We start from the raw sequence: 27,627 nt of genomic DNA on the forward strand, positions 1-27,627 counted from the left end.
GTGCTGTGTAGCTCTGGGGCACACAAAGACCCCGGAGGGGCTGACTCCTGGCCTGTTGGTCCCCACAGAAGGAGAGAGCTTGGGCTCCATCTTTGGCAGCGCCTAAAACACAGGAGCAGGCATAGCCATCGCCCCCTGAACAGACGGACACACCCGGGTGCTGTCAGCTTGACATTTTATTTGGGTTTATGACAGACAGATGGTTCCCGAGTCAGTGTTTAAAGGCCTACCACCCCACCCTGCCCCAGCCTGCCACGGGCTCAGGTCAGACCTGGTGCGGCAGGGGGGTGCCCTGGGCTCCTGGCTCACAGGCAGCAGCCCCTGCCCCAGATGGGCTGTGCACGGAGCAGAGCAGAGCAGGGGACAGGAACTACCTGGCTGCCAGGCAGCTGTCCCCCACCCTGGTAGCAGCAACACAGGTTTGATCAGCAGCTTTCCCTTTCAACCCTTATGGCAGTGCCTGCACATGCTGTCCCAGAGATGGAACCAGCAAGCAGGTTTCTAGTCCATGGCACAATGGGGAGCGAGCCAGTGACCTCAGTGATGAGCCAGAGGACATGGGCACAAGAAATACAGGTCCCTTAGATGTGGTGCCACTGCCAGGCCCCACCTCTGGCCCACAGCAGAGGTACTGATGCAGGCTGAGTAGACCCAAGGCGAAGATGTTTGGGCCAGCTCTCCAGCAGCCTCTCACTGTTACAGTGCATGGGAGACTGCAAATTCAGGTCCAGAGCTGCCAGGTCCCAAAGGGCTAAGCCCCTGTTCAAGGTGCCGGGGAAGGAGATGGCAGAGACTGGGAAGGAGAGGCTGGATGGAGGGGTGGAGGGGCCAGGCAGGAGGTGTGAGCCGTGGCTCTGGTGCTTGTTAGCTGATGCTCCCCCCCTTCAGGCTTTTACACGAGATGCTCCCCAGCTTGGTCAGAAAGTTTCTCTCCTTCCATTGAGCGATGCAGTCCTCAGAGATGCGGAAATCAGCCTGGGGAGCAGAGCAGGGGAATGGGGTCAGGCCTGGGATGCACACAGGCTGCGGCTGCCTTGGATGCTGCCTGAAGGTTCACTGACCATGACACGGGCAGCAAGCAGGCAAACTCAAGTCACCCAGTGATGGGAACAGTGGCATCCACACGGCCGTCAGCATGCCCCTCTCAGTGCCTGAAGCTCCAGCCCTCAGCTCGACTGCTCTGTGCCATGGCCCAGCCCCAAGCACTGCCCCTCACCTGTAGCTTCTCAAACACCTTCTTCTTTGGCTTGAGCTCATCATCGGGTTCCCCGTCCTCGTAACCCTCCACGTAGACACGCTCCCCAGCACAGCACCCAGCAGGTGGGTCCAGGGGCTCCACCTGCCGTGGCTCTCCCACACTGCAGAGGAGTACACAGGAAGCAGAGTCACCCCCAGGCAGTGCCCACCTGCCCCTTGGCACTGCCGGGCTCTGAGGATCCAGACTGCACCCCTAGAGGGGACTGCCCCGATTCCCCTCTCACCTGGAGGCACACAGCACCATGCCCTGGGACTCCACGCCTCTCATCTTCTGGGGCTTGAGGTTACAAAGCAGCACCACGAGCCTGTCCTGCAGCTGCTCCTTAGGGACAAACTGCACCAGGCCGCTGACCACAGTGCGGGGCTCAGGCTCACCCACATCGATCTTCTCCACATACAGGCTGTCAGCATCTGGGTGCTGGCAAGTAAAAGCAAGGTAAGGAGCAGAGAAGGGGTCTAGGGTGACAAAAAAAAAAAAAAAGGGGGGGGGCAGACTCCTCCCCTTCACCTTTCCCCATACACTGAGTGCCCTTCTCACCCTGTGGGAAGGTTCTCCCCTCTTCCCATCGTGCCCGTACCTTTTCCACACTGATCACTTTGCCAACACGAATGTCCAGCCGAGATGGGACAACAGTCTCTGGCTCTGAGTTCTTGGTGCCTTTCTCTGCAGGCTCTACAGTGCAAAGGGAACAGTTGCACCATTCACCTTAAATGCTGGGAGCTGGCCAAGTCCTAGGGAGCACACAATGACCCCCACTTGCTGGACTTGGAGGCTCCTGAATTCCCTGTTTGTCTGCACACACCACAGCAGACCCTCCTCCACTTTGCTGTCCTCTCAGAGATGCCTTCTGCCATCTCTCACTGGAGCAGGCCAGCAGCACTGGCCTTTCCTCACCCTGCAAATGCTCTCCAAGAATGGCCCTGGAGAGACTCCCTCCTACCCGGCCCCGCATGGCCAGAGCCCCATTTTTTCCAGCAGCTCCTTACTTGCTTTGGATGGGTTGGGATATGCTGCGCTGGTCAACTTCTTCAGCTCCGGGCTGTTGAATTTCTCTCTGATGGGGTCAAGCAGTTTATTCAGGGCCACTTCCACAGAGTTCTTCAGGTCTCCAGGATGCACAACCTGTATCGTGACAAGCAGACAGGTCCCTGTGTCTTTCCCCCAGTGTGGATTTCCATCTCCCAGTGCTGCTCTGAGCCCTCCCAAAGTGCTCGTGGGAGCCTCAGGGACAAGGAAGGCGTTCAGTCCCTCACTGTACTCACCTGCTCAGCAAAGTCCTTCTCCAGAGCTTCATAGGCTGTGTATGTTTTGTTTCCTCCCCATTTTTCTTCTCGCAGAATCACAAACTCTGTGAGACACAGATTAAGGCTCAAATTAAGCCCAGGGGAGGCTCCCTTTGCTCAGCCAAATAAACCACCCCACTCTGGCCAAGAGCTAAGGGAGCTGCAGCAGAGCTGGCAAGAGGGTGTGCAGGGTGCAGTCAGTGTTAGGGATTGTATACTCCTGCCCCCTCCTTTTGCCTATAGGAAAAAGTGACCCCAACACCCGGTAGTGGGGAGCACTTCACCTGACTTGAGGGGAAAGAGGACGTGCTTAATGAAGGACAGGACACCATTGTTCTCCACATTCCCTGGCTCACAGAAAGCCTTCTTCAGCTTCTTCTTCACGTCTTCTTTGCGGTCCAGAAGGTCAATTTTTGAGTCCTGGAGGAAGAAATTTCCATAGCCCTTTTCTTGCCCAAAAGAAATAACTCATGCAGGTGTTGCTGCACCTTTTTCTTAGACCTCAGCATGAGTGAAGTGAGAAATTTCCATCTCTCAGGGTGCAGTCTCTCATCCCCAGCCACGAGCCCGTGCCCCTGCAAAGCCCCAACCACCATTCGAGAACCAACCTCTTCTGATGAGCTCATTTTGCTGCCTGTCAGACCGGGAACCATTGGATTCATCAAATGGATGCGCTTGGCATAGCCCAGGGAAGGAAGGTACTGGGAAAATGCAAGGAAATAAGTCATGGACAATGCTACTCTACATATCAGCTTTAATCCATGCTCCGTGTTTGCTCCTGGCTCCACATAACCTTGAGCATGGCAATGAGACCCAGAAAGCTATCATGGGTTCACATGGTCCTGACAGCCACTGCCCGGAACATGCGGCAGCCCTGCCTAGCACACCACAGCCCCGTGGACCACAAGCGCAGCAGCAGGAGCTGCTAAGAGCCCTGTGACACTAACTGAAATCACAGTGATGCTTCTCCCAGTGGATTAGTGAGACTCCGAGTCCCGCGCTGGAATCACAAGGGACTCAAACACCCCCATTCCTAACCTTCTCTGCAAAGGTGAATATCTTCCTTTGATCAACTCCACCAAACTGCGCATCGACCTTGAGGTATTCCTCATCCAGGGCCTGAGGAAAGACACAGACAGCCTTGAGCTTGGCCCCAGGACTCCATGTTCCAGCTCACTCAGCCTTTGGAGGCCCTGCCTGTGCTCCGGGATCGGCCCAGGCACAGTCCTGGCTTTGCCCAGCACCTCCTCAGCATATGTACTCTGCCAGGCAGCCTCAACACCCACCTGCAGGCCTGGGTAGAGCAAGCCGCTCAGCAGAGGGTGCTCCACCTGCTTCACCACCTCCGCTCCTGCCTTCTTCGCATCGTGCTGCGTCACCACAGATGACAGACGGTACACATCCAACGTGTACTCCCTATGGGAAGGGACAGCACAGTCAGCACCAGGCAGAGGCACAGCTGCATAAATATTGGTGCTGACCACTGAGAGCAGCCTGGAGGCACCTTCGCTTTATTCCCTGAATGACAGTGCCTGGGAGCAGGCTTGGGAATGACAGCAGAGCCCCAAACCAGCTTCTCCTTTGCACAGAGGACCAGCAGCTCAGAACTCACTTGCTGAGCTGGTAGTCCGTGCCTCGGACAAACTTCAGCTTTTCCAGGGGCACTCCAATGCTCTCCAGCATGGCTTTGATCACATTCTCATAATAGCGAGTGCGCAACTCCAGCAGCTCCCAGGGGGCCTTCATGTTGTCTAGATAAGCGTGGAGGTCAGCAAAGAGGATTGTCACCTGGTAAAGAGGGGACAGAGTCAGCACGGCCTGTCAGAAGACGCACAGCGCAGGGGGAACGCTGCCGGCCGGCCTCGCACCTCACAGCCAGCCTTCAGGAAGTCTGCGATCTTGGACATGGGCACGAAGTAGGCAACGTGCGGCTTGCCCGTGGTGGCGGTGCCCCAGTAGATCTTCACCTCCCGCTCCTTCAGGATGCCCATCAGCTTATCCTCACCCAGCACCTCCTGCGAGAGAAACCCGAGAGCGGCCGGGCTGAGGCGGACGAGGAGCCCCGAAACGAGGCCCGGCGGCGGGGCCCGGCCGCGGGCTGAGGCGGCGCTCCTATCGCCGTGCCCGGGGCCCGGCCCGCCCCATCCCTCAGCACGGGGCCCGGCCCGCGCCCCGGTACCTGCAGGTTGCGGGTGATGAGCTGGTACTTCTCCTGCGGGCCGGACGCGGTCTCCATGGCGGCGGGAAGGGATGCGACAGCGCTGCGCACAGCCCGGGCCGCCCGCCGCGCCTCACCCACCGCGCGCCGGTTGCATCAGCCCCGCTCGGCGCTCGCCGGCGTCTCTCTGACGTCACTTCCGCCCTCGGAGAGCCGAGCTGCCCGTGGGCCGCGTTCCGCCAATCCGGGGAGGGCGGGGCCGCGCTCCGCCAATCAGGAGGGGGCGGGGCGGGTCCGGCTGCACGTGCCGCTAAGATGGCGGCGGGTCGGGCCGTTAGTCCGTTACGGAACGTTTCCCGGGTGCCAGCGCACCCTGCGGCTCGGCACGGCGCTGTGGGGTTGGGGTACGGCAGTGAAGGAAGCGCCTCCTGCCCGCTAAGCCGTTCTGACAAACAGACGTTTGGTTCTTTAAGTCCTTTCTGGTTGGGAGCCCCGTCATCGCCGCCTCTGCGCTCGCTCCGGTTCTGCCGTGCCGCCCGCGGGCGCATTGCGCCGCTCGGGGCTGCCCTGCCTCGGCTGGTTTTATCCACGTGCAGTCGCTCTGGCTGCACCGATTCCTCTTATTTGGATGGGCTGATGAGGGGAAGCAGCAAAACCGGTGGTTTTTATTTCTGGAGTGGGCGATTTCCTCTTGAGAAAGCAATAAATAGAAAAGCGAAGGAAAGACAAAAAGTGTTCCTTCAATCTGATGTCGCAGAGGACAGAAAATGCCTTCCCCGAGCACAGCTGCTGCTGTGAGATTCCCAGCGCCCGAGGTTTGCGTCACCGTTCACTTTCTCAAAAATAACAGCAGGTTTTGTTTGTGGACGTTCTTAAGCTATTGAATTTTACAGGAAGGTTTTTATCTTCTGATCTATCCTTGTAACACTCGTTTTGTGTGAGCCTCTGAGTGACTCACGTGGAACAGTTCTTCCATTGCTTGGGTTTTTCCTAGGCTGGAGAACGCTGCTGGTTACTGAGCGTGGAGGTGAGGGCTGGGGAACAGTTCGGGCCCACGAGACTGGAATGCTGAAGGAGTGCTGGGTAACTCAAATGTCGGCTGGTGAGGGTTGTAATTAATGAATATTGGCTTCAGGTGTGAGTATGGCTGATCTATAGCAGGTTTGCAGGGGGTGGTATTGGACTGGGGCTCGTATTGGTCTTGCTGGTGAAGCCATAGGGTGTGCGAGAGAATGTAGGATGAGGGCTGGTTGTTGGTGTGTGCTGTTAAGAACCAGAAAAGACAGAGGTAATGAGGACCCGATGGTTACAGCAGTGAATAATTGACTTAGGAAAAGGTGTTTATTAGTTAATTCTTCTTGTATGAGAACAGCTTATATTCATTTGAACAGGTACTAAAGGAAGATATGAAATCAAGTTCTTAGAATTATGGAACAGCGTGGCTGTTCAGCCAGCAGTACCTCTCAGGATCTGAGCTAGTGAATTTAGAGACAGGCTGGTGTCAGAGATGCTGAAGTCTGCAGGATTGCTGGGTGTTCTGTGTCAGTGTGAGTCTCACCTAGCTAAGAGAATGGCTTTGTCTCCCTAAGTCTCAGCTAGTAATAGAGCCCTCCCAGTTACACTGCATCAGAAGTCTATTGGGTTCCCCAGGGCAGCTTCAGGTCTAAGAGTCAGTTAATAAAGCTGTACTGAATCGCTGCTGTATCACTCCATCAGGGGAACTGCTGCTCTTCCCCAGGCCATACCTGCTTTCGAGGATCCCCTCCTTTTCCAAATGATTCTGTCTGTGATGGCTTCATTGCCAGTTTTGTGTTGAAGACACAATGATGCAGCCACTCCTGTGGCTACAGCCAGGAGTTCTGGTGATGGTGAACCAAACAGCCCCTTGTTGGATGTGTCAGACACTGAATGAGGGTATTGTCCGTTCAATTGAGGAAGCGATCCAGGAAATCTTGGCAGATGATTGCTTGAAATATGAGTAGTGTGTAGCTAGAAAAAGCACTCAGCCAAAATATGTGTGGTGTCAGTGAAAAGGGCGTGAGCAGCAGCTGTACTGTCAGTCATCAGCGAAGATGCAAAGGTAGCATCAGATCAGAGGAACACGCTGACCTCTGTCGGTCCCAGTAACTGGAGTGGTGCTTGATTCTGATGCTGAGGAGCCTTTGAATCTCAGCCCAGTGGGTGAGATGTGGATCGGGCTCTGCAGGGTGACCTTTTGGAGAAAGCAGCAGTCATAAACGAGTACACAGCATATGGGCAGGCTGATGCTGGTAGCTCAGGAGCTGCATTCTCATGCTGTCTTCTGGATCCAGGAGCCAAGAGCTTTCCAAAGCAGTAAAGTGCTTGATGTTTCACCCCGTAAGATACTGTGAGAGGTAGGAAATACAGGGCTGGTCCAAATGAGAGGGAAGGAGGCTGGGAGTGCTGGGCAGGGCCGAACTGGGATGCGGTGTTGTGCGGGCAGCTGCGGCGCGGCTCCCGGCAGATGGCAGCAGCCGAGCAGCCCGGGTTCCGGCGGCTCCGTTCCCTGCGCTCACTGCAGCCGGGCTCTGAGCGCTGCCGTCCCTTCCGTGGCGTTGGGCATCACGGTAACATCTGCTCCTCTGGAAGCTCTGCGTGTTAATGGCGGCTGTGACTTGCTGGTTCCCTTGGTTGACGTTCTCTCCTTTACTTTCCTCTGTGTGCTATCTTTGCTGCTCTATTTCGAGAACTGTTTTTATTTTTGTATCTGTAAAACAATACAATGAAAAATTAATGTCTGCATTAACTCTGTGAGGTACTTTGCAGCCTTCTTCTGCATCCCAGTTTGCCAGACGTGCCCCCAGAATGAATGCCATCTGTTATTCTAAAGACAGAAGTAGCAGACGTGCCTCAGCAGGGAGCTGAAGCATCCCCAAAGGGTGCACACCCAGAAGGGGGGATCTGCAGATCCTACAGAACTTAAGTGTTGGGATAGTGGTCTGCTGCTAACACCCTCTACACTTGGCCACTCTCAGAGCTGTCAGCAGCAGAGGCTAAAAAGAAGGTGCTTGGAAAGAGCAGGGCTGGATAACTGCTGGAGAGCAGTGACAGGAGGGCTGAGCAGTAGAACTGAGGTGTTCTGGAGGGCAGAGTGTTCTGGCAGCTTACAGAAATGGCCACCCACTGTGTTCATTTCAGCTGTTCGTGGGCACAATAATTGTTGTTTCCTGAGAGTTATAAGGAGCTGACAGTTCTGTGGTTCGTTGTGTGGAAGCTGCACTTATCTGGGCAATGCGAGCAGCTGTGTAGCCACAGGGCTGCTTTCCAGTGTGTGGATACAGCATCAGTAATGCAGAGGGGGTTGTGAGGGGAGTTGAAACGGCCTGTTTTCTCTTCCTTTTAAATTAAAAATGCAAGACGTATGTTCTGAGTCACAGAAAATCAGGCGGAAGCTCCAAGTGAACAAAGCTGGTGAGCGAGATGGAGAACTGTTTTGCTGGGGAAGAACATGGTGTGTGATGCACACAACTTGGTTTTCCTATCGGTGCAAAGCTCTTGTGTGGCTGCAGGCCCAGAATTCAGCCTGACGCAGTGTGGGCTTCCCCACAGAGAAGCCTTCTGAGTGGGCTGACCTTGGCCCTGTGGGGTCCTTCTGTGCATCTGGACCTGCAGCCCTTTTGCCTGCATCGTTTGCAGGGCAGATGCAGAACGATCCCAGTAAGTTGTGCTAACCCGTGTTCTGGGTGCTCTCCCTCCTGTTCTCGTTCCTAGAGGGTATTAAATCGGAACGGATAAATTTATTTGTGGCTCCCCAAAGGAATCTGAATGCTGCTGAGGCTCCGTTGTAGCAGATGTAGAAATGAGATGTGATTTGAGCATCTGCTTGGAAATGGGTGGCTGAAGCTGAAAATTGACCACAAAAGATGCCTGCCAGCTGACCGTTTGTTAGCATTCGCACTTCATTATGGCCCTTCATTCAACAGTAAATAGAATCGTATCCTTCTTGATGAGATCCTCCTCAGCAATTCTGCTTGGTTCTCTATCAGTCTGCAGATTCAGTCAGGAGCACTGAGGCTGCTTTTATAACTGTGACACCTGGCACTGAACGTGAGCGCTCTGCTGCTCGTGTCCTCAACAGCCTATGGGCTGGATGGGCCTATTTTTAGAAGGGCAGGGGAAGGACAAACTAACAAACAGCATCCCTCTCTCTGAACGCAGACTACTCCCATTTTCCACCCAAACATCTGTGCTTTGGGAGGATTGCTTTCACAGCCATTCCCATTGCAGTTGTGCCTATGGGATGGAGCTGCACCGCCTGCTGCTCTGCACTTCTGCCCTTCAGAGCCATGCGTGGTACCTGCAGGCTGTGCTGGCTCTGTCTGACCTCCAGGTCTGATGGAGATTTCTAATGCTTCCCAATTTTATCAGACTTCTTGCAATCTGGGATGGACCGGATTTGTTATTTTCTTGAGTCAAAGAGAGAAGAGGAAGAAATACTTTATGAAGAGTCGCAGATGTCTGTGACCATCTGTCCCATTGGAACCACAAAGATCAAATACCTTTAGAAAACAAAATACCTTAAGTTTAAAGTGACAGGAAGGGGACAGAGGAGGAAGCATTGACCTGAGGTGGAAGTGAGATGGTCAGCAAAGAACTCGCAGGAGGATCCAGCCTGTGCTCCTTTTTCAGGAGTGAAACCACTGGCTGCGTTCTGACCTCGGAGATGTGTTGTGTAAGGATAACGATGGACATAAGGTCAGGAAATGGAAGCTTGATGAGCAGACTGTTCCAGGAGTTCCCTGCTCCTGGGAGGTCTTGGGCAGCATTGATCTGACAAGCCTTACGTGCGATCTTTTATTGTCCCTGCTCTTTGTAGGAAGCAAAGCGATGTGATTTGTTCTTCCCCTGCTGCCCTCCAGCTCTGACCCACGTTGTACAGACACACAGCGGCTGCACCTGATGGCAGCACTCAGCCCCTCCAAGTCTGGCTGTGACTCAGAACAGAAAGCAAAGGGCACCTCTGTGCAGGAAGGATAAGGATCTGCAAGGAGCAGGAGCTGTGTGACACTGAGTTTGCCTTCTGATGGCCGTCTCCATAGCCTCGTTTCTTCCTAAATAATGCATCCAGAAAAAGTGGATTTTCAAGAACGCATCAGAAACTTTCCCTACAAGTTTTTGTTCCCTTGGGCAAATGAGAGCCGATAGTGCAGCTTATGAAGGAGCCCTGGATTTGCTCTCAGAACGCTCTGTTCCCTGGGAAGGAAGATGTGTTACGTGGCCCTGTGACTCTCATCCATCACATGACTGCAGTGCAGCGTGGAGAGACCTTTGAGTTTCTCGGGACAAGGACACTCCGTGTTCTGTATGGAGAGCACCTTGAACGGCTCCAGCAAGGGCAGCGCTCCGGGGATTTGCCTCTCACTGGGCTGTGGGTCCTGTTGTGAGTGAGCAGGACAGCACGCCCTGCAGCGAGGTGGAGCTGTGGTGCTTTCCTACTTTGTGACACAATTTAAAGATTCTCCTCAACAGTCTCAATCTCCAGGGATTCACTGTATTGCACTCAGTCTGCCTGGCTGGTGGGGAGCCTTGAAGACTAGGAACAGCATTAAGAATCGGGCTGCTGTGGGATGTTTGGGCTCTCATTAATGCTTTGATGAACGGCAGATGCTCTCAGTGAGCTGCGCGTTCTGATGGATCAGGTTGGCAGCTCGGAGTGCCGGACCCCTGAGCAGAGGGGAACCCCCATCCAGCCTCACCCCGAGGTGTGGGGTTGGTGCCTATGGAGGAGGTGCTTTGTGCCTCTTACAGCTGCTGTCCAGTGGCACTTCATCTGTTAGTCTGAGGTGCTTTCAGTTCATTTTGAAAGAATTGTCAATTCAAAATATCTGGCATGAAAAAGAAAAACTTCACTCTTGGAATGGTTTCGGCTGAAGCATCGAAGTCGCCGTTGATGTTTGGTGCTCTGTGACCCCATCGCAACGGGGCCTGCAGGGAGCAGTGCGATCCAGGCACGACGTGGCTCTTCTCAGCTGTGACACCCAGCAATGTGGGCAGGTCTCTCCCCCCAGTTGTTGGCGTGAACCACTTGCTGTGCTGCTTTGGGAGCTGGCTGCTCGCCGGCTGTTCGTGCTGAGCAACTGCTGCAGGAACGCCCTGCTGTGCCTGGATGGGAAGGAAGGAGCAGAGTGGCTGCACAGCAGCCCTTCCCTGGCCGTGCAGCAGTGCCTGCAGGGCTCATCCTGGCCGCAGCTGCTGGTGTCACGTAGTGCTGGGGTGGGGGGCTGTGCTGCAGCCACGGAGCGATGGATGGAGGGCTGATGTGCTGGGGATGGGGGTGATGTGCTGGGGGTCCTGCTGGTGGGCATCCAGGAGCTCTGCACCCGCTGGTTTGATTTTAGATATCTCTTTGAGGCTGTGAAGAAGCAATGCACAGCAGTCGATGTTGATGTAAGCCTTCCATTAAAGCAGGCGTTCTGCCTCCAGTTCAGCCATGCTGCGTTAAGGCATTGCTCAGTGCCAGGTCTGGACGGTGGGATGACGTGCCTGTGTGCTCTGCCCAAGGTCTGCATCCTTGTGCCATGGGCTCGGCCAGGAGCAGTCCTCCTGATTGCTTTTGTCCTTTGTGACCGTGGATTTCATGCGAAGGAGCGCTGCCACGAAGCAGCTCCGTGCTCTGTAAAGGATTTAGGTTTGTGAGAGGCTTTGTTGAGGAAGATTTCATTCTTTGATGCTTGCAGCTGTGATTCATATAAACTGCAGATGCTGTAAAGGGAAAAGTATTGCACGTTAAGTGTTCACAGGGGATGCACTGAGTGCTGCAGCCAGGGTACAACTGACAACTCTGCTTATGGTTTGTGCAGGAGTGGAACCCAGCAGTGTGAGCGTGGAGGAGGCAGGTTTGTGCAAGCTGGGTGTAAGCACTGTGATAAATGTCTGACAATTAAAAACTTAATATCATTCGCTAACGTATTGCGCTCCAACAGCAGCTGGAGAACTCCTCTGCAGAAGAGGCCTGGCTGGTGTAGATAGGTGACATTCAGCAGTCGGTGGCACTGAATGTGGATTTCTCAGTTAAAAAGGACAGCAGTGTGCTGGGAAGTGCCCAATGGCACCGTGGGGCTGTGCTGCTATGGCCACCTGGTGACTCCATGCCCATGTGTGCAGGTTGGAAGAAAAAAGGCAGCTTTGCTGGCTCCATCTGGGATCTCAAATCCATGCTGTGTCTTTCCTGACTTTGCTGCTAATAATAAAGGCTCTTCATTTGGAATGGAGTTGCACAAAATTGGTGCTGATGCATGAGCTGGAAGAGAACCCAGCTCGCTTTCCCCGAGACGTGTGGGCTGAGAGTGCTAAGTGGGAACAGCACTGCTGTAATCTGTAGGGTCATCAGACGACTGAATCTGTGCAGATTTGTGGAGGAAACAGAAGATATTGTGGTGTAACAAGCAAGCTGATCACACTGCTGCTAAAAGAACCCTGGGAAGCAGACTGGGTTTGGTCAGGTTGTGCTGAGCTTTGTTCTGTGTGAGATTTTTCTGCAAATCTGGGGAAATTACACTTGATATAACGTGTGGCAAGATCTCCTCCTTGCTGGAGGTGCTGTCTGACTGCCCCATGAGTTGCTGTGTTTGTATCAGCACAATGTGTGTGGTGTGGTGTGTGTGATGTAACCTTTGGCAAGTATTGGCGTTAGCAATCTCTTCTTTCTGCTTACATCTCCTCCAGAAAGTCACTACCAGCTGAGGTCACACAAACACTGTGCCGTGTGGGTGCTTCCTTCTCCGGTGCAGTGAAGGGTCAGTGAAGATGCTGATGCTCCTGTTAGATGGGAGCGGAGCTGGCGTTGTTCCTGGCTGTGGCTCAGGAGATGCTCTGGGCAGTGTTTGCTCCACACCACGGCTCACTGCTACCGAACTCATGGGGGAGGAATGCAGGGCTGAGCTGTGCTTGTGGGCATCGTATTGCAGTGCTTGGAAGGATGCAAATGGTGCTCAGCTTCAAGCAGGCACGGCATGTGCTGGCAAAGCATTCTGTTTTCAGCTGCTTGCTCTTCACTGTGCCCGTGGGCTCTGCTCGCTTGGTTCCTGGGATGAGCAGCCTGCAGCAGGGCTGGTTCAATGAGAAACCGTCCTTGCAGGGCTCCCTGGGATCCCCCCATGCCCTCCTGCTCCCCGTTAGCATTCAGTGAAGCCTCCCTTCTCCAGCCCTGCTTCCAGCCCAGCCTCAATCTGCAGTCAGGGCAACGCGTGTAGGGAAGCGTGGGTCACCTTTGGGGTGAGTGCTTCTGTCGTTTCTTTCCTCCTTGATCCCTTCCCTTTTTTGGCTGTAAAACACCCCTGTGTCACACAGGGATTATTTTTGGGCACTGCTGATGAGAACGAGGTGACTTTTCCTGACGCTGACTTAGGATCGAAGTCACACAGCCCAGAACCCTCGTGGTGTCTGACCCCAATGGATTACGGTGGGAAACAGCAGTGAAGACTTTGATGGTTGTGAATCTGAGAAAATCGGATCTCCTTTTCCTTAAAGTGGGAAACGCCTTTTCCTAAGGTGGTTCCTAAAATGTGGACTCCCTACATCGCTTTAATTCACAGCTGTTGAAAATGTTTCCTCTAAGAGAATCACTAGGAGGTAATCGTGCAGTCCCTCTCTGATGAGCTGAGCGGCTGCCAGCCCGCTTCTGTCTCTTCTCATTAATGGCATTATTACTTTACCTTTAAAGCCTGCAGTTATGAAACATAACCATAACCCTTTTGCCTCCTGCCTCACCGTGCAGCCAATTCTGAATTCTGAGCGAGTGGTTATGCTTTAAATTTTAATTCCCCATTTCCACCAAACGAGGAGTGAGCGCATCTCTGTTAGGAAAGATGTGGCTTAAACCTGTAAGTGGGAAACGGCAGCAGAGAAAGGGATTCGGGCTGAATTACCAGGAACAACCGCCTTTGTAAACAACACATGATCTCCCTCCCCCAAAGCCGCCAAATTAGCAGGCTGATTTCCTCACTTGCAGCCCTTTGTGGGCTGCCTGCTCGGCTGTCTGCTCCAGGATTACGAGGGAGCATCTCCCTTATCGTTTTGCACATGCTGCACCATCTGTCCTAAATCTCCCTTTATAGGGTTATGGATTCCAAACGGCGTTTCTTTCGTGGGAGATAACAGCCACGTCTGAAGGGTCTCACCGGGTACGGCTGCAGTGCTTTTTGTGCCTCCAGCCCCTATATTTTTTTCCGCCTTCATTCCACAGCCACAGGACTCGGAGCCGTTCTGGTGTCCCACACCCAGAAAGCCCACGGTTACTGCGGCGTGGGAAGTCCCCGTGTTCTACCCCGTGTGAGTTCTGCTTGAGGTGGGCAAATACAGGGGATTGCGACTTCAAACAAGACACACCTTTGATCTTTTATTGTACGTTATAAAATGTTTATTGCTCTGTCTGTATCAGAGGTGTTGACCTCTCCCTCTCGGTGATGGAGGAGTTCTGGCAGAGGATCCCTGGAAGAGACCACGGGTTGGCCTGGCGCTGGCTCGGGGAAGCCCTTCTTGTCCACAAAGCCGGGCGGATTCCTGGTGCCGCCCCCCCCCCCCCCCCCCGCTGTCGGCGTTGCGGAGGCGGAGCGGCGTTGGCTGCCGGCCGGGTTCCGCGCGGGGACTTCAACTCAGGTGCGGTGTAAAGAGGGTAACGTCCTCCTCAGGCCAACCTGTCTGATGGAGCAAACAGGACCTTGCCTCATCCCCTCGTGCGTGTGGAGTGGTTTTGTGGAGCGGGTAAATCCGGATACCCCATGGCACGCTGCCGGAGTCCATCTGTTCCATGCGATGCACGCCCAGGCGTCCCAGCAGGGAGGAGACCCGGCCCCTTCCGTGCCCCCCGTGCGTGGGGGGCTGCCGGCATCACGGAGCACAGCCAGGCCTTCCTCTGCTCCTGTGAGGAGAAGCCGTTAAGAACTGAAGCCCTCAGAAAAAGGTCCCTTAGGCAAAAGCCTTCTGCAACAAATGGCCATTGCCACCGAGACCTTGCATAGCGACCGGTATCGTCAGGTTTTTTTTCTTTCTTTTTTCTGTTTTTTTTTCTTTTCTTTTTTTTTTTTTGCTGACTGGCTACGTCTCGATGGAGTGTTCTCACACTGCAGCTGCTGAGAATACCACGAAGAAGATGGTTGGATTTATCCTGGAAGCTGAACGGGAACTTCTGGTGCCCCCTCATCCTGGTCTGCGCCCCAAATGTCTGAGATGCAGAACGGCACCGTGTGATGGGAGGCAGCGGTGCTGGAACCCGGCTGGGGAGCAGCCAAGGGAGCCCCGCAGTGGGACTGCAGCCCGGGGTGCATCTCTTCCTTTGTTTCTTATCAACCCCGCCTGTGAGACATTGCACAGCACGTGCCAATGGAACAAAGCAAGCTGAGAGCACAAAGCAGCGCACGCCTGTCTGCAGTGGGCTGCCGGCCGTCGTTCCTGCTGGCTCGGGGGCAGTGCTGGTGAGCAGTGCTGGAGCTCACAGCGGTACAGCCGAGATGGGGCGACGGTGAGACAGCGCTACAACAAAACAGCGCTTTGGAAACTTGCACGTTTCCAAAGATGAGAAAATTGTTCCAGGAGACGGAGTGTGAGGGTGGAGAGCATGAGAGGCCGCTGCCGTGCAGTGATCCATGAGTCCCACGCAGGACTGCAGGCAGCAGCTCTCACTGGTGCTTTTCCATCTTGGTTGGGTTTGGGTGGTTTTGTTTTTGCAGGGTTTTTCCTTCCGGTCAGATGTTTGCAGAGCACAGATAAGGAAGGAGCTGTGCCATCAAGTGACAGTTGCTGGGTCCCCTTCCCAATCGCTCCGATGCATTTCACCTCCCGGTCATTGAGGCTCAGAGGCAGAAGTGAGCGTGAGAAGTGGAGTCCGTCAGCAGCAGCTGTTATGCCTCAATGATGTTCACTGAGGGTTTGTTTTTTGGGAACTGGGAGAGAGGAGACAAAGGAAGAGAAGGTGGATAGAAATAGCTGGGGAGCAAAAAAATACCCACGTTGGGTCTGTGCAGTGTGTGAGAGTTCTTGCTGTGTAAAAGCGCTCGCTCCCATCCCCTGTTGGTTGTGAAGAAGGCCGGTGTTGGCTTGATTTGTGATGGTCTGCTTGTAAATGTGTGTGTATTAGAGAGCCATCTCTAGTAACCAGGAAATGTAGTGCAGTGGGTGCTGGTGCCTGCACATGTGGGGGATGCTCAGGCTGCTAATGGTGCTGCAGTGTTGGCGTGCATGGAAGCGAAGGGGCATTGCCTGCCTGCATCCCTGGGGGATGGGGGGGGGGGGGGGGGCTGCTGGGAGCTGCTGGGAGCTCCTGCCTGCTGCAGCCCCCGGCACTCACCTTGCTGCGGAGCAGCCCCCCGCCCTGGTGCTCAGGGGTGCTGTTCTCTGAGGCGCTCTTGGCTTTCTCCTTGCTGTTGTTGGGCTCGTTGTCTTTGATGATGTCGTACTGCCTGCAGAACAGGGCGATCACCCCTGGTGGGGAGAAAGCATTAGTGAGCACGCAGAGGAGCTCAGTCTGCAGAGCTCTGTGCTTGCCAGCCAGCTCTGTGCCTTCTGGTGGAGATCACAGCATCATCCTCGCTTGCTCCTTTCTAACGGAGCTCCTCAGCCCTCCGGCTGCTTCCTACACGAGTTCTGTCTAACTACATTGGCAAGGGAGGAGAGAAGCTGAAGGCTAAGTGGGAAGAGTGCTTTAAACCCTGTGTTTGCGTGGCGATAGCGCTGCCTGTGTGGTTAGGAGGGTTCTTTGCTTTGCAGGCACGGGAGCTCCTGGAATTTCTGGTTGGTGGAAATGTGCCTTATGGCCCTTTCCTCTGGGAGGCTCTGGAGCTGGCAGATGCAGGGCAGGCACCCAGCCTGCCTGTGTGCAGTGTCAGCCTGGGCCTCCAGCACAGCAGGGCAACATCTGCAGATATGTAACAGTGATGGCAGCAGAAGCTGCCAGTGGAAATTTCCTCCCACACGCACAATTAGCACAGGAAGAGGAAAGCAGGGGCAATCGTAACGAGATGGGAAAGGCTGCAAAATCCCTGTTTTCCCCCACTTTGCTTCAAAAATGTAATTCCTGTCTGAGGGGAATGGTGGTGTTATTGGGTCCTTCACTGAGATGCTGATCCGAGTGTCAGGCTGTGCTAAATGGAGATGAATCGGTTCTTCTGTCACTTTGTGTAATTACTCATGATTGTTTTTACTGGCAGGGCACTTAAATTGGGATGTGCAGAGATAAAAGTTGACTTAAATGCTAAAAAGACCATGGGCTGGAGGTTTTTTTGTAACCTCAATTTAGGTCTAATTCGGTGATCATCTCTAGCAATAATTGCCTCCCAGTCCCTGCAAATGTGAACAGCAATGCATGATCAACTCAGGACTTTTCCAGCAGTCTTTTATGGGTCATAGATTTCCCCCAGTGCTCATTTCCCAGCCTGGCAGTTTCCTTGGGTTGCCTGAGCCGTGCCCCCCCTGAACCCCTCAGGCACTCTGTGAGCGTGGAGCAGCTCTGCCTCATGAATGTTTGACACTGGGAGGGAGCAGCAGCTGAGTGGCAGCCTGGGGAGGCTGTGGCTCAAAATAGAAAACAAACATGCAAACTGTTTTTTTCCCATCAAGTCATGCATGTGATTTCAAATTGAACGAGCCGAAGGGCTGGCTGATGCACAAAGCCAATGGGGTCGGACTCGGGGCGTTTTCCTCTCCCTCTCTGCTGCCTTAAAGCATAGGAGTGAGGTCTGTCCTGAGCACAGTTTGGTATGAGATCTATTGAAATGTGATCCCAAACCCTCGTTGGAGAACTGTTTTCTATGGAAATGCCGTATCTCTGTACTTGCTACAGAAAGCCCTAGTGAGAGATCCTCGTATTGAAGGAGTGCATCTGCTTGGTGCTCTGCTGGAAGCTCTGCTCCAAAGCACCTTTCGGGCACTGCTTTCAGTGATGCTGCTCACCCTCCTTCCCCACCATCCCAACCTTGCAGACTTTTCCTTCCTTTTGGTTTATGTGCTTCTGCTAATGTTCTCCCATTTCCTGTTAAATGCTGTTCTATATGTTTAGTACAGAATTTTAGAGGGTCTGGGCTTATCAGTGTTCGGATGTTGGGAGCCATTTGTTCTTTACACACTTCCTTTGTTTTAATTGCTTTTGCAGTCAGTTTTAGTGTAAGTATAATAGTTGGCACTGAGAGGGGACTCCTGACATCTGATGTGTCTGAACTTTGGCAGAACTCGTCAGGGAATTTCTGTTTTGCACGAGAGTTGAAGTCATAATAAGGCAGATAATTGCTGTGACCTGCGCTGTCTGAAGGGCTCGAGGCGTCCTGGTGGAGGGCTGATGGCATTAGCATCAGTGCTTCCTGGAAAAATGGAGCTTACAGGATTAGCCATGCTGAATTAGACAATTGGTTCATCAAGTCTATCATCTACGTGGTGCCGTGCCAGCTCAGAGCACTGATTCACCTGATTGCAGCTCCTGGGGTGCAGGGGCCGCACGCACACAGGGCAGGGAACGACGTGCTTGGACAGAGAGATGGAACTGACCTGCCCACATAAACAACACCACCACAATGATGAGTATTTCCCCTGCACGCAGCTGTTGGTTTTTCTTCGCCATCTCCTTCATCGTCACCTCATCTGCACAGAGGGAAGAAGAGCTGATGAAACACCAAACTTGGGCGCAGCCGTGGCCGCGGGCTCAGCACCGCGCTCAGCTCGCACCATGAGCGCAGCCGCTGCCCCGCACTCATCCCTGCTGGCAGGAGATGGGGAGAGGGAGGAGAAGTGGATGGGGATGGGCTGACCCGCACTGCCTGGCTCTGTGGCAGCTCACTCTGCTCTCTGTTGGAGCCGTCTGTGCCTGTCACAACGCCTTGCACGCTTCAGCAGTTCTCTCCCAGCTCAGCACAAGGAGCCAGGCACGGCATTTCTCAGTGGAGCTGTGGGGTTCAGGGATGCACTGAGACTTTTTGCGGGGCGTAATGCACCTCCTCGCCTTCAAAGCACTAAGAGGATTACAGCTTAGGCCTCCAGGGAGGGATGCAGTGCTCCTCTTAGTGCTTTCAGATGAACAGTAATTCTGTGTTTACAGACACCAAACCGTTTTGGCAGAAAGAGCCAAGAACTCGCAGCATCCCAGCAACTGTGGCCAAAAGCCCTGCAGCAGGCTGAGCCCTGGGTCAGCAGTAACCCCTGTAGTCTCAATCCCTGCGCTCCCCAGCCCTGTCTGCAGCAGAGATTCTTCCTGTGAGCAAACTCTCCCCATCTGGTTTGGCTTAAGGGAAATGAGGGAAGGAGCTGCTGGGCAGAAAGTGCCCGATCTCATCCATGGAGGTACTCAAAACCCAACTGGATATGGTCCTGGACCTCCAGCTCTGGTTTACCCTGTTTGAGCAGAGGTTGGACCAGATGATCTCAGATGGTCCTATCCAACCTCAGCAATTCTGTGACTTGGCATCAACTTGAAGTGTAAGAAAAGCGGCATTCCTGACTTGTAAGAATGCAGGGCACTCTGTTCCCAGGCTGGAAACTTCTTTGCTTTACCCATTAAATCTGAAATAGAGGACTGGGCAGCCAGCCTTTGGCAGTAGTGGCTGCTGACCTCTTGGTGCTATTGTGCTGAAGCAAAGGAACCTCATCTTCATCTTGGAGGTATGCGGCCGCTTTCAGTGCTGGGGTGTAGCTGCATCGGAATGCTCATGCAGAAGTGTGTTTGTGCTGGGCTCAGCCCTGACAGCAGCGCAACCGCAGCATCTCAGTGACTGCTGGGGATGCTCAGAGCATCCCACGTGTCTGTGCAGGGCTGTCAGAGGGCCCTCAACCCTGCGTGCAACTGGCCCAGCTATCTTCATTGCACGGGGTCCGTCCTTCCTTCCTCCCTCAGAGCCCTGCGCTGTCTGGGGGCCACAGGAACTCACCCACACTTGCCTTTATTTTTAGAAGCCAGTTTCTCAGCTTCCCTGGGGGTCTTGAAGAGGACTGGCTCACTGGCAGGGCTCTGGCCTTGGATGCTGATGGCCTGGACATGCACAATGTACTCAGTGTCCTCCTCTAGGTCCCAGAGGGCACAGGAGCGGGTGGTGGTGTTCACCTCCTGGATGAAGCGCAGCATCCGCACGTCCTTCTTCTGGAAGCCGAGAGAGGAGAGCACAGAGTGGCAGAGGGACCTCCTGCGTGCACTGCTGGTGTCTGAAACCACCGCTTCCTGCCCTGTCCACCATGGGCACGGAGACCTCTGCAGCGAGCGGCACACCGAGCGCTGCTGCAAGGAGGATGGGAAGCAGTTCCCCCTCAGACCATGGGACAGGACGAGAAGGAATGGCTCACACTGCGATGAGAGAGTTTGGAAACTGAGGGGACCTGGGGGAAAATGAACGTGACCGCAACTGGGGAGCCATCGGCATCGTACCTGCTGGGAAATGGCAAATCCGATGACAACTTCGTCCTCCAGAACGTCCCAAGTCACTACGGCTGAGTTGGCTTTCAGGTGTTTGACTGTGACGTTGACCGGAGCCGATGGGCTGTCTGCAAGGAGGGACACAGAGCTGCGGCTGAGGGCAGGAGATGGAGTGCGGGCAAGGAGTGGGGAGGGACGGGGGGAGCAGAGGAAACGTGAGGTCTGGCCGTGGTCTGAGGTGCGAGAAACTGAGCTGCAAATGGCCTTCCTGCCAGCAGCTCTGAGCGTGGGACCTGGAAATGGCAGATCCACGTCTTAATTACCAGCAAGGCTCTGGAGCTCTGCGTGAGGGTGAGTGGCACTGGGCACGTGGCATATCTGCGCTCACACCCCAAAACAATCGGAGGATGTCTGAGCACTGATGAGCTCACACATCTCTTCTCTCTCAGCCGCGTGCCATGTTTTCTCTGCTGCGTCCCATTACAGTCTGACAGCGACAGCTGGGAGGAAATGCAGAATCTGTCTGGGAGGCATGAAAGCAGAATGAGAGCTCTGGAGGTTGGAAATAGAGGTAGTAAATAGGGGCGTTCTTTTTGCTTTTCCTTGTGAGTTTGTCAGAATCTTTTTATACACGTTTCTGTATTTTGCACACTGATGGTTCTCTGATGGTCGGAGGACTTTCCCCACCTTCCCCTCCATCCACTCACTGCTGCCAGAACAGCACACACTGCAGCAGCCCCTGATGGACTGCTGTGATGTGGAAAGGCCGGGCCACGAACCAGAGGTGGTAAATGCCACCCGGATTGCTCACAGCCCCAGGAGGTTGGTATGGTGAGAATGGGCCATATTTCCTTGCATCAAAGAGTTACACTTCTCTTTTTAACCACTGCACGGTGCTGCCCTTCTGAGGTTGAGGTCAACCCCATCAGAAGGAGACGTGTGCACATCTCCAGTGACACTTGTTGGGTTTATAGTCAGCCCTGGATGCCTGAATGTGGCTGGAAATGCTCCAGCCGGAGCCTCAGTGCCTACTGACAGCTGACCTCGCTCCTGGTGAGCGTTCCCTTGGGAAGAGAGAATGAGGGAGCACGGGACACCTCAGTGAAGGTCAGCACTGCTCTCTGAGCAGAGCAATGGTGACGTATTGCTGCCTTCTCTCCGCAAACAGCACCTGGTGCAGCTGCTATGCAGTGAGACCCCAAGGATCGCCCCAACGCCGCTCCCCTCCCAAGGCAGCTCCTCCCCATCCCCACGTGCTGACCAGAGGACCATCTAATTTTAGCACGGAGCAGTCAGCAGACGGAATGCACACGGGAAGGGCTGTGAGTCATGGCTGATGAATGTGCTGGAACACATGGAGGGTGCGGTGGGGCTGGAGGTGACAGACAAAGCAGTGGGGCTGCAGCCGGGCACCTCGCCCCGCTCCCAGCGCAGCTGTGCTGCTAAATCCCAGCAGGGTCGCCTTGCCGGGGTATTTTTAGGAGGAGTCGCCCAGTGTGGGTTGAGGAGGGCTTTGGAAAGAGAAGGATTAACCTTGTGGGGAGCAGAAAAGCTTCACATGGGGAAAAGGGAACGCGGTGCAGCGCTGCGTCCCCACTGAGACGTGTGACCTTGGGGGGGCACAGCACAAAAATTGCCAAAGTCTCTGTCCTGCTGACATAGAGCGTGGGGGAGGTGGGGGCGTGAAGCAAGGTGAAAGGAGCCCTGGGAGGTGGGAAGCAGTTGGCAGAGCTGCAGCTGATGCCTGGAGCCTGCGGAGCAGAACGGGGCGCGGGCAGCAGCTACAGCTGGGAGATAACACAGCAATATCCAGATCTGAGCGTCTCTCCTTCACTACTACAGAGCAGCAGCACACAAATCAGAGGTGTCAAATCAGTACGGCAGCGATATGAGAAGAGAATGCAGCACAGCGTTTGACAGAAGTACAAAGCCAGGAAGATGAGTTCCCTGCTCCCAGAGCTGAATGAAGAATTGGTGACCAAAATTCCAATCCGTGAGGATGCTCTTCTCCCACTCCCAGGAGGTGTGTGATGAGATCACGACTTCCCCAGATCTGGTCACTGCTCTGAGGTGCTCTGCCAGCTGTGGCTCCAGCTGTGCCATGGAGCTGAGCGCAGCGGTTTCTGTTTCCCTGCAGGATGCAGAGGGTCGGCATCTCCCGCAGGGCCGAGGGCTGCCAGATCCAAAGGGTTTGGTTCCTTTTCGCCTCGCTGTGACTCCTGGGAGCTGCTGCTGTTGGGGGCAGTGGGGTGGGCAGCCCTAAGGGCGATTCCTGTCAGCACGGAGCTCGCTGTGCATCAAACCTTTCTCCTGTGTGTTTACTGAGTGCCCCTTCCCTGCCTGCTCCATACGGAACTCACGGTGCCAGATTTCTTAGCAGTGTGGCTTCACCACGGCTCGGGGCCTGCAGCGCCTTCTGGAGCAAATCATACATTGCAAAAAGTCAGAGCTTGGCCCATTTGGAGCTGCGTGCGGGGCTGAGGAGATGCTCTCAGTTTCATGTCAGCATCCCCCTGTTGTATGGGGCTGTGACTGACTGAGATGAAAACGAGGTGGTTTTTAGTGAGGAACGGTTGCTTCACAACCTCTGAGTTGAGGCTTTGCCTCTTTGCCTCTGCCTTGTTCCCTTCCACAAGGAACCTCTGTGAGGCCCTTCTAGCAGGTGTGGGTTGGGGCCATCTCTGTGCAGTGAGGAGCTGTGAGAGGCAAAGATTACTCTTAATCCTTTCTTAGTGCTGGGAATTCCTTCTGGCCTCTCATTAAATGCTCTGCTGATTGTTAATGGACTTTTATTTGGGAGAGAGGGGAAAAAAAATCTGACACAACTACTTCAGAGCTTTGGGTTGATTCCTCCCTGGCTTTTTGCTGTTGGTGCAACACAAGGAACAGCAAACCAGCCACCTGTGCTGCCCTCATGGTGACTGCTGCAGAGCTGCGTGGGACACGTCTGCCCCATCCCCCTGCTGCCACATCTGCTGCTTCTGAGCTTGGAAGTGCCTGAATTCAAAAGGGCCACACGGGCAGGGCGAAGGCGATGGACACGATGTATGTTTGTTCACCGAGCCCCCCTTCCCCACGCAGCTCCTTTGCTGCTGTGCACAGGGGGTCACATCCGACCCCGGCAGCTCTGTGCTCCTGCGCTGCGACCTCTCCTGCAGACAGAGGGATGGAGGGGTGCAACCTGTGAAGGAGGGAGCATCGCTACGTGATGCTCTGTGAAGCACCACTGCCCGCCCATCGAGCGTGAGCACAAAGCCCTGCTTTTACTGCATTCAGAGCCGCTCTCTGCTCTCCCAGCATGGCTCCCTTCACTGGGTGTAATTGCTTGTCAGCTTTATGGGGTACGTAGGCAGGCTGGCGTGCCGTTCAGCTTCCCTGAGTGCTTTAATGAGGAGAGCCTGGGGGGCAGTGGGAGGGAGTGGGGCACAGCGCAGCCCTGTGCCCGGTGAGCGGGGCTGTGTGGGAGCACTGCAGCCTCGGAGAACACAAAGAGCTGCCCCTGGTGCCTCCCTTTGGGACAAGGGGAATTATTTCCTGCTGCTCGCCCACTCCTCGTGCAGGCAGCACGTTAGCAGGCAGCCCCAGCTCTGTGCCTGGTGGTGGTGCTCGCTGTGCTCAGCCTCTGGCATTGCTCTGGGTGGGAGGAATGGGGCACATCAGCCTCGTGGCCATCGCTACCCTGGTGAGTGTTGGTGCTGCCCAACCTCTGTCTGTATCCCAACTCAATGCTGGGTCATTGCGGTGTTTTATCTGGGAACCAAACGTCCCAGCAGCGTTGGTGCCATGGTGTGGCAGCTCAGTGCAGCTGTGTGACATCAGAGCAGTGGGGTGGCTGGCAGTGGGGTGGCCCAACACCCTGAGCTTCGTACCCAGAGCTCTGGCTGCTCCCGTGCCCAACACCTGAGCTTTTACTGCATGCATAAAGATCTGCGTGTTTTGCTGCTCCATGTGTTTATGCTTTTAACTGAATTATGCTTGAGTCAGATCTTAATTTGGCCTCTGGGTTCTTTATAGGACAGGAGGGGTTTATTAAACAATCGATGCCAAATGAGCATCACACAGCACCAGCACATGGGCACAGCCCCATGAAGGTCTGAGTCCTGCTGTGGTGCTGTGCACGGTGTGTGTGCAAGCAAAGTGCTCTGCAGGAACCCTCGCTGTCCTCCCTCTGCATGTTCCCAGCAGGAGACAGTGCTCAGAACAAGACAGCACAGCACCATCCCTGCTGGGAGTCTGACAATGGGGTCACAAACCTCCACACTGCAATTAAACCTCTCCTACACTGAAAGCAGAAATCAATACGGTGCTTACGCCACTCATCAGCTGGCCAGGAGTCTCTGTGGCCCTCAGGAGCTGGGAAGGGGCTGCAAAGAAGTGCTGGAACTGCTGCTGTGCAGAGCTGCTGTGTCGGTCCTGCACGTGGCCTGGCCACACTGTGGGGCTCTGGGCTGGAGCTGCACTGGGGCTGAAGCCTCTCCTAGTCTGGTTTGTCGGACCTTTCCCTCCACTCCACAGAAATCTCTCTGACCCAAGCTGCTCTGTAGGGATGCTGTTTGCCCTGCAGAGCTGTTGGGATGAGGACTATTTTGAGTCCTCTCCCCACTGCCTTGCAGCATTCCCCTGCTGTGCAGCCCCACACCTCCTTTTTCCACAGCCCCGCTGCCTCAGCCTCGAGCTCTGCCTTTTGCCAGCCCCGCAGTGCCAGAAGGGAATTCCCACCATTTCCCCTGGGTCATTGCAGGGATGGCAGCTTTCAGCCTTAACGGTGCATTCTTTGACAGCTGCCTGTGGGAGCTCTGGGTGCAAGGGCAGGAGAGCTGAGCCCCGCTGGGGCTGGGTGCCCCTCCATGAGTCTCTCCGATGCCTCTCGGCTCACTCACCTCAATGGCCTCATGGCCACGTGCTCAGGTGGTGTGGCAGCCACAGAGCCGATGGGGACACTGCCACCACCTCTGTGTGACCTTGGGATGAACACACCATGCCCACGTCCCTTTTGTCCCTACCTGTACCCCCAGCTCATGGCCCCTGCGGAGCTGGGAGGAGCAGCCCCAAGGTCACACAGCTTCACACACCCAGAACTTTTGGGGTCACATCCCCACTGCACAGTGCTGGCACCAGCAGGGCTGCACTGCCCAAAACCTCACAGGGACCCAATGGCCATGGCTGCTGCTGGGGAGACACAGCTCACAGCTCTGTGTTTATTTACTCTCCATCACTGGCTGAGGTGATTCAAGGATAAGGAAGAGCAGGGGAAGTGTCCCAGTTTGTAGGAAATCAGGAAGGCCGATTGCAGATGCGCTCTTTTCTCCATCATTCTCTCCTTTTAGGAGTGTTTTGTTCATCTCCCCATGTCTTTCCCTTCAGCATGCTGACGTCTGGCCAAGAATGTGCGTGTCAAACCCAACAGCGTCCCGAGGGGATCCTGCAGCCCCAGCGTGGGTGGGCTGTGGGTGGCTGTAACCCCACAGCTAACAGAGCCACAGAGCACAGGAATTTCCACTCCTTGGAGCCGTGCGTGGCTGACAGTTACCCACAGCCTCCGGGAATGTGAGCTATTCGGGCGTTCTGCAAATCAAAGCAGCTGCTCCATCAGACCCCGCAGCCTCCGTGCCGAGCAGACAGAGCGGGCAGGGCCGGGGCCGGGGCTGAGGGCTCACGGGCAGCTCCCAACAGCGCTGCTGAGACGTGGCACCTGCTGGGCGCTGAGGCGAAGGCACAGCTTGGCTGGAGCAGGACCCGAGCGCTTCCTGCTTGTGTCAAAAACAGGACAAACCCCCGGGGACCTCCATCCTCCCCAGAGGTCCCCTTGGAGGACCAAATCGCCTGGAAGCGTCACAAGGCCGGGACGCTCCGCGCCCCACAGGACAGCTCAGAGGGGCTCTCCGGTGCCGACACGCGTGGGCACCGCGCCGCCGCTCCGCTCCGCGAGCCGCAGCCGCAGGGCCGCTCCGCACCCGGTTACCGGCGGCGTCCCGGTGCCCGACTCCCCCCACGACCGCGCTTCCCCCGCCGCTCCCCGGGTCCCGGCGGCCGTTACCTGCCTCCACCGGCCGCAGACCGGCGTAGCTGAAGCAAAGCAGGAGCGCGGCGCCGGTGCAGCCCAGGAAGGGCTCCATCCCCCGCGGCCGCCGCGCCGCGCCGGGCCGAGCCGCTCCGGGCCGGCGTCCCGCGGGCGCGGCGGCGCCGTTCAGCACCGCGGAGAGCTCCGGGGCCCGGTGCCGGCGGGGCCGCCCGGTTCGGCCGGGGGCGGCTGCGGGGCTCGGCGGCCCTCGGCAGCGCGGCTCGGTTCGGCTCGGCTCGGCCGGGAGGCGGCCCCGCCGAGCCCCGGCTCCGCCCGCTGCAGCGCTGGGCAGCCCCGCTCCGGTCCCTCCCCCGGCCCGGGGGCGGCTCGGCCCCCGCCCCGCCCGGCCCCGCCGTCTGCCTCAGTTTCCCCCTGGCGGGACCGGGAGCCCTCGGCCCGAACCGCCCCGGGATCGCTCCGGGACCGCTCCCCACCGCTGGAAGGAGCAGACGGGGCCAGTTCCCGTGAGACCCCCGGCGGGTGCGCGGCAGCGGCGACATCTCACCATCAGGGCTTCGCACAGCCCCTGCTTGCCATCGGGCTCTAAATTCGGAGGTAATGAGCATTAGATGAGCTGCTCGAATTAGCTGTGCCTTTGGGTTGATGAAACCGTCAGCGCTCTGGCTTTTGGTGATCTGCTGGAGGAATCGGCTCAGTCACTGTCTGTGGCACCGCGTGGCACCGATTGGGCCTCACTGAGCCCTGTGTGCTCTCAGCCGTAAATGTGTCTGACCCCGCCGTGTGTCGGGCGGCATCCCCCAGGCTCTGCCTGCCACAGATATCTCTCCTGCTCTGCTGTGAGCACAGCGTGGCCGGTGGGCTCCCAGGAGCATCTGCATGGTGCTCGTGGTCACACCAAGCACAGTCCCGATGGATTGAAATAGAACAGCACTATCTCCCTGCTCTGCACACGGTTAGCACTGCTTTCCCCTCCTCATCCTCCTGGTGTGGGACTGCGCCCATCCTCCCCACCACGACTGCCTGCTCCCCACAGCAACGCCTCCATCGCTCCATTGCCGGGCACGAGGCTGAGCAGAAGCAGCACCACGTGCAGCTGCAGTCAACTCCAGCTGCCTGCTGAGACACGAAGTGGTGATCGCAGCTCCCACACCGGCATTTCTTTGCCTCCATTTCTCTGCAGGGACTCCCGAATCCCCAGCAGCTGCGTGGTGCAGGGATTGTTGCCCACATCTCCCAGCAGAGGCTGATCCAGACAGAGCGGCTGCAGCGGGGAGCAGTGAGGCACAGCTGGGGGAGGTGGGGAGCGCTTCTCCTGAGGTCCAACCGGGGGCACACAGGGACTGCTCCCAGCCCTGCTTCACCCATTCAATTGATCTCAAACTCTCTGCCTGTAATACAGCCAAGGGACTCCCTGCAGCCCCCGAAGGAAGGACCCACTGAGTCTGGAGCCGTCCCATACCGGCAATGAGTCCCAGCTGTTCCCCCTCACCCAGCACCAGGAGGCTCCTGCAGGAAGGCTCTGGTGTGTTCTGGTATTTTTCCAGAAGCTGAAGACTGCAC

The 27,627-nt window shown here is 55.7% G+C and overlaps 2 protein-coding genes and 1 long non-coding RNA gene across 12 annotated transcripts; 1 reads left to right on the plus strand and 2 right to left on the minus strand.

The window, feature by feature from the left end:
- Positions 1–158: 158 nt before the first annotated feature.
- On the minus strand, positions 159–4,912 carry YARS1 (tyrosyl-tRNA synthetase 1). The gene is made up of 13 exons (XM_085208855.1): positions 4,721–4,912; positions 4,410–4,556; positions 4,154–4,329; positions 3,828–3,957; positions 3,580–3,660; positions 3,150–3,242; positions 2,826–2,961; positions 2,521–2,606; positions 2,245–2,380; positions 1,836–1,930; positions 1,482–1,675; positions 1,217–1,358; positions 159–975 (listed from the first exon to the last, which is right to left on the minus strand). The coding sequence occupies exons 1-13, from the start codon at positions 4,775–4,777 to the stop codon at positions 865–867; spliced, it is 1,584 nt and encodes a 527-aa protein (XP_085064981.1). The 5' UTR covers positions 4,778–4,912; the 3' UTR covers positions 159–864.
- Positions 4,913–7,293: 2,381 nt separating this feature from the next.
- Positions 7,294–26,881, minus strand: FNDC5 (fibronectin type III domain containing 5). Of its 10 annotated transcripts, none has more exons than XM_085208878.1 (7): positions 26,083–26,310; positions 20,058–20,173; positions 19,740–19,775; positions 19,577–19,667; positions 18,113–18,286; positions 16,005–16,138; positions 14,049–15,600 (listed from the first exon to the last, which is right to left on the minus strand). In XM_085208878.1, exons 1-7 carry the CDS (start codon positions 26,159–26,161, stop codon positions 15,559–15,561), a joined length of 672 nt encoding a protein of 223 aa, XP_085065004.1. In that variant the 5' UTR covers positions 26,162–26,310; the 3' UTR covers positions 14,049–15,558. The 10 variants fall into 10 exon arrangements, with proteins under 10 accessions (XP_085064995.1, XP_085065004.1, XP_085065001.1 ...); XM_085208875.1 differs by having other exon boundaries at positions 19,740–19,976; XM_085208873.1 differs by having other exon boundaries at positions 19,577–19,907.
- On the plus strand, positions 7,307–24,036 carry LOC146542810 (uncharacterized). Its single transcript, XR_014879639.1, has 3 exons — positions 7,307–12,934; positions 13,905–21,367; positions 21,888–24,036. It is a non-coding gene; the product is annotated as an uncharacterized LOC146542810 (long non-coding RNA).
- Positions 26,882–27,627: the final 746 nt, after the last annotated feature.

The sequence above is a fragment of the Meleagris gallopavo genome, chromosome 25, assembly GCF_905368555.1.
Source record: "Meleagris gallopavo chromosome 25, MGAL_WU_HG_1.1, whole genome shotgun sequence".
Classification (NCBI taxonomy): domain Eukaryota; kingdom Metazoa; phylum Chordata; class Aves; order Galliformes; family Phasianidae; genus Meleagris; species Meleagris gallopavo.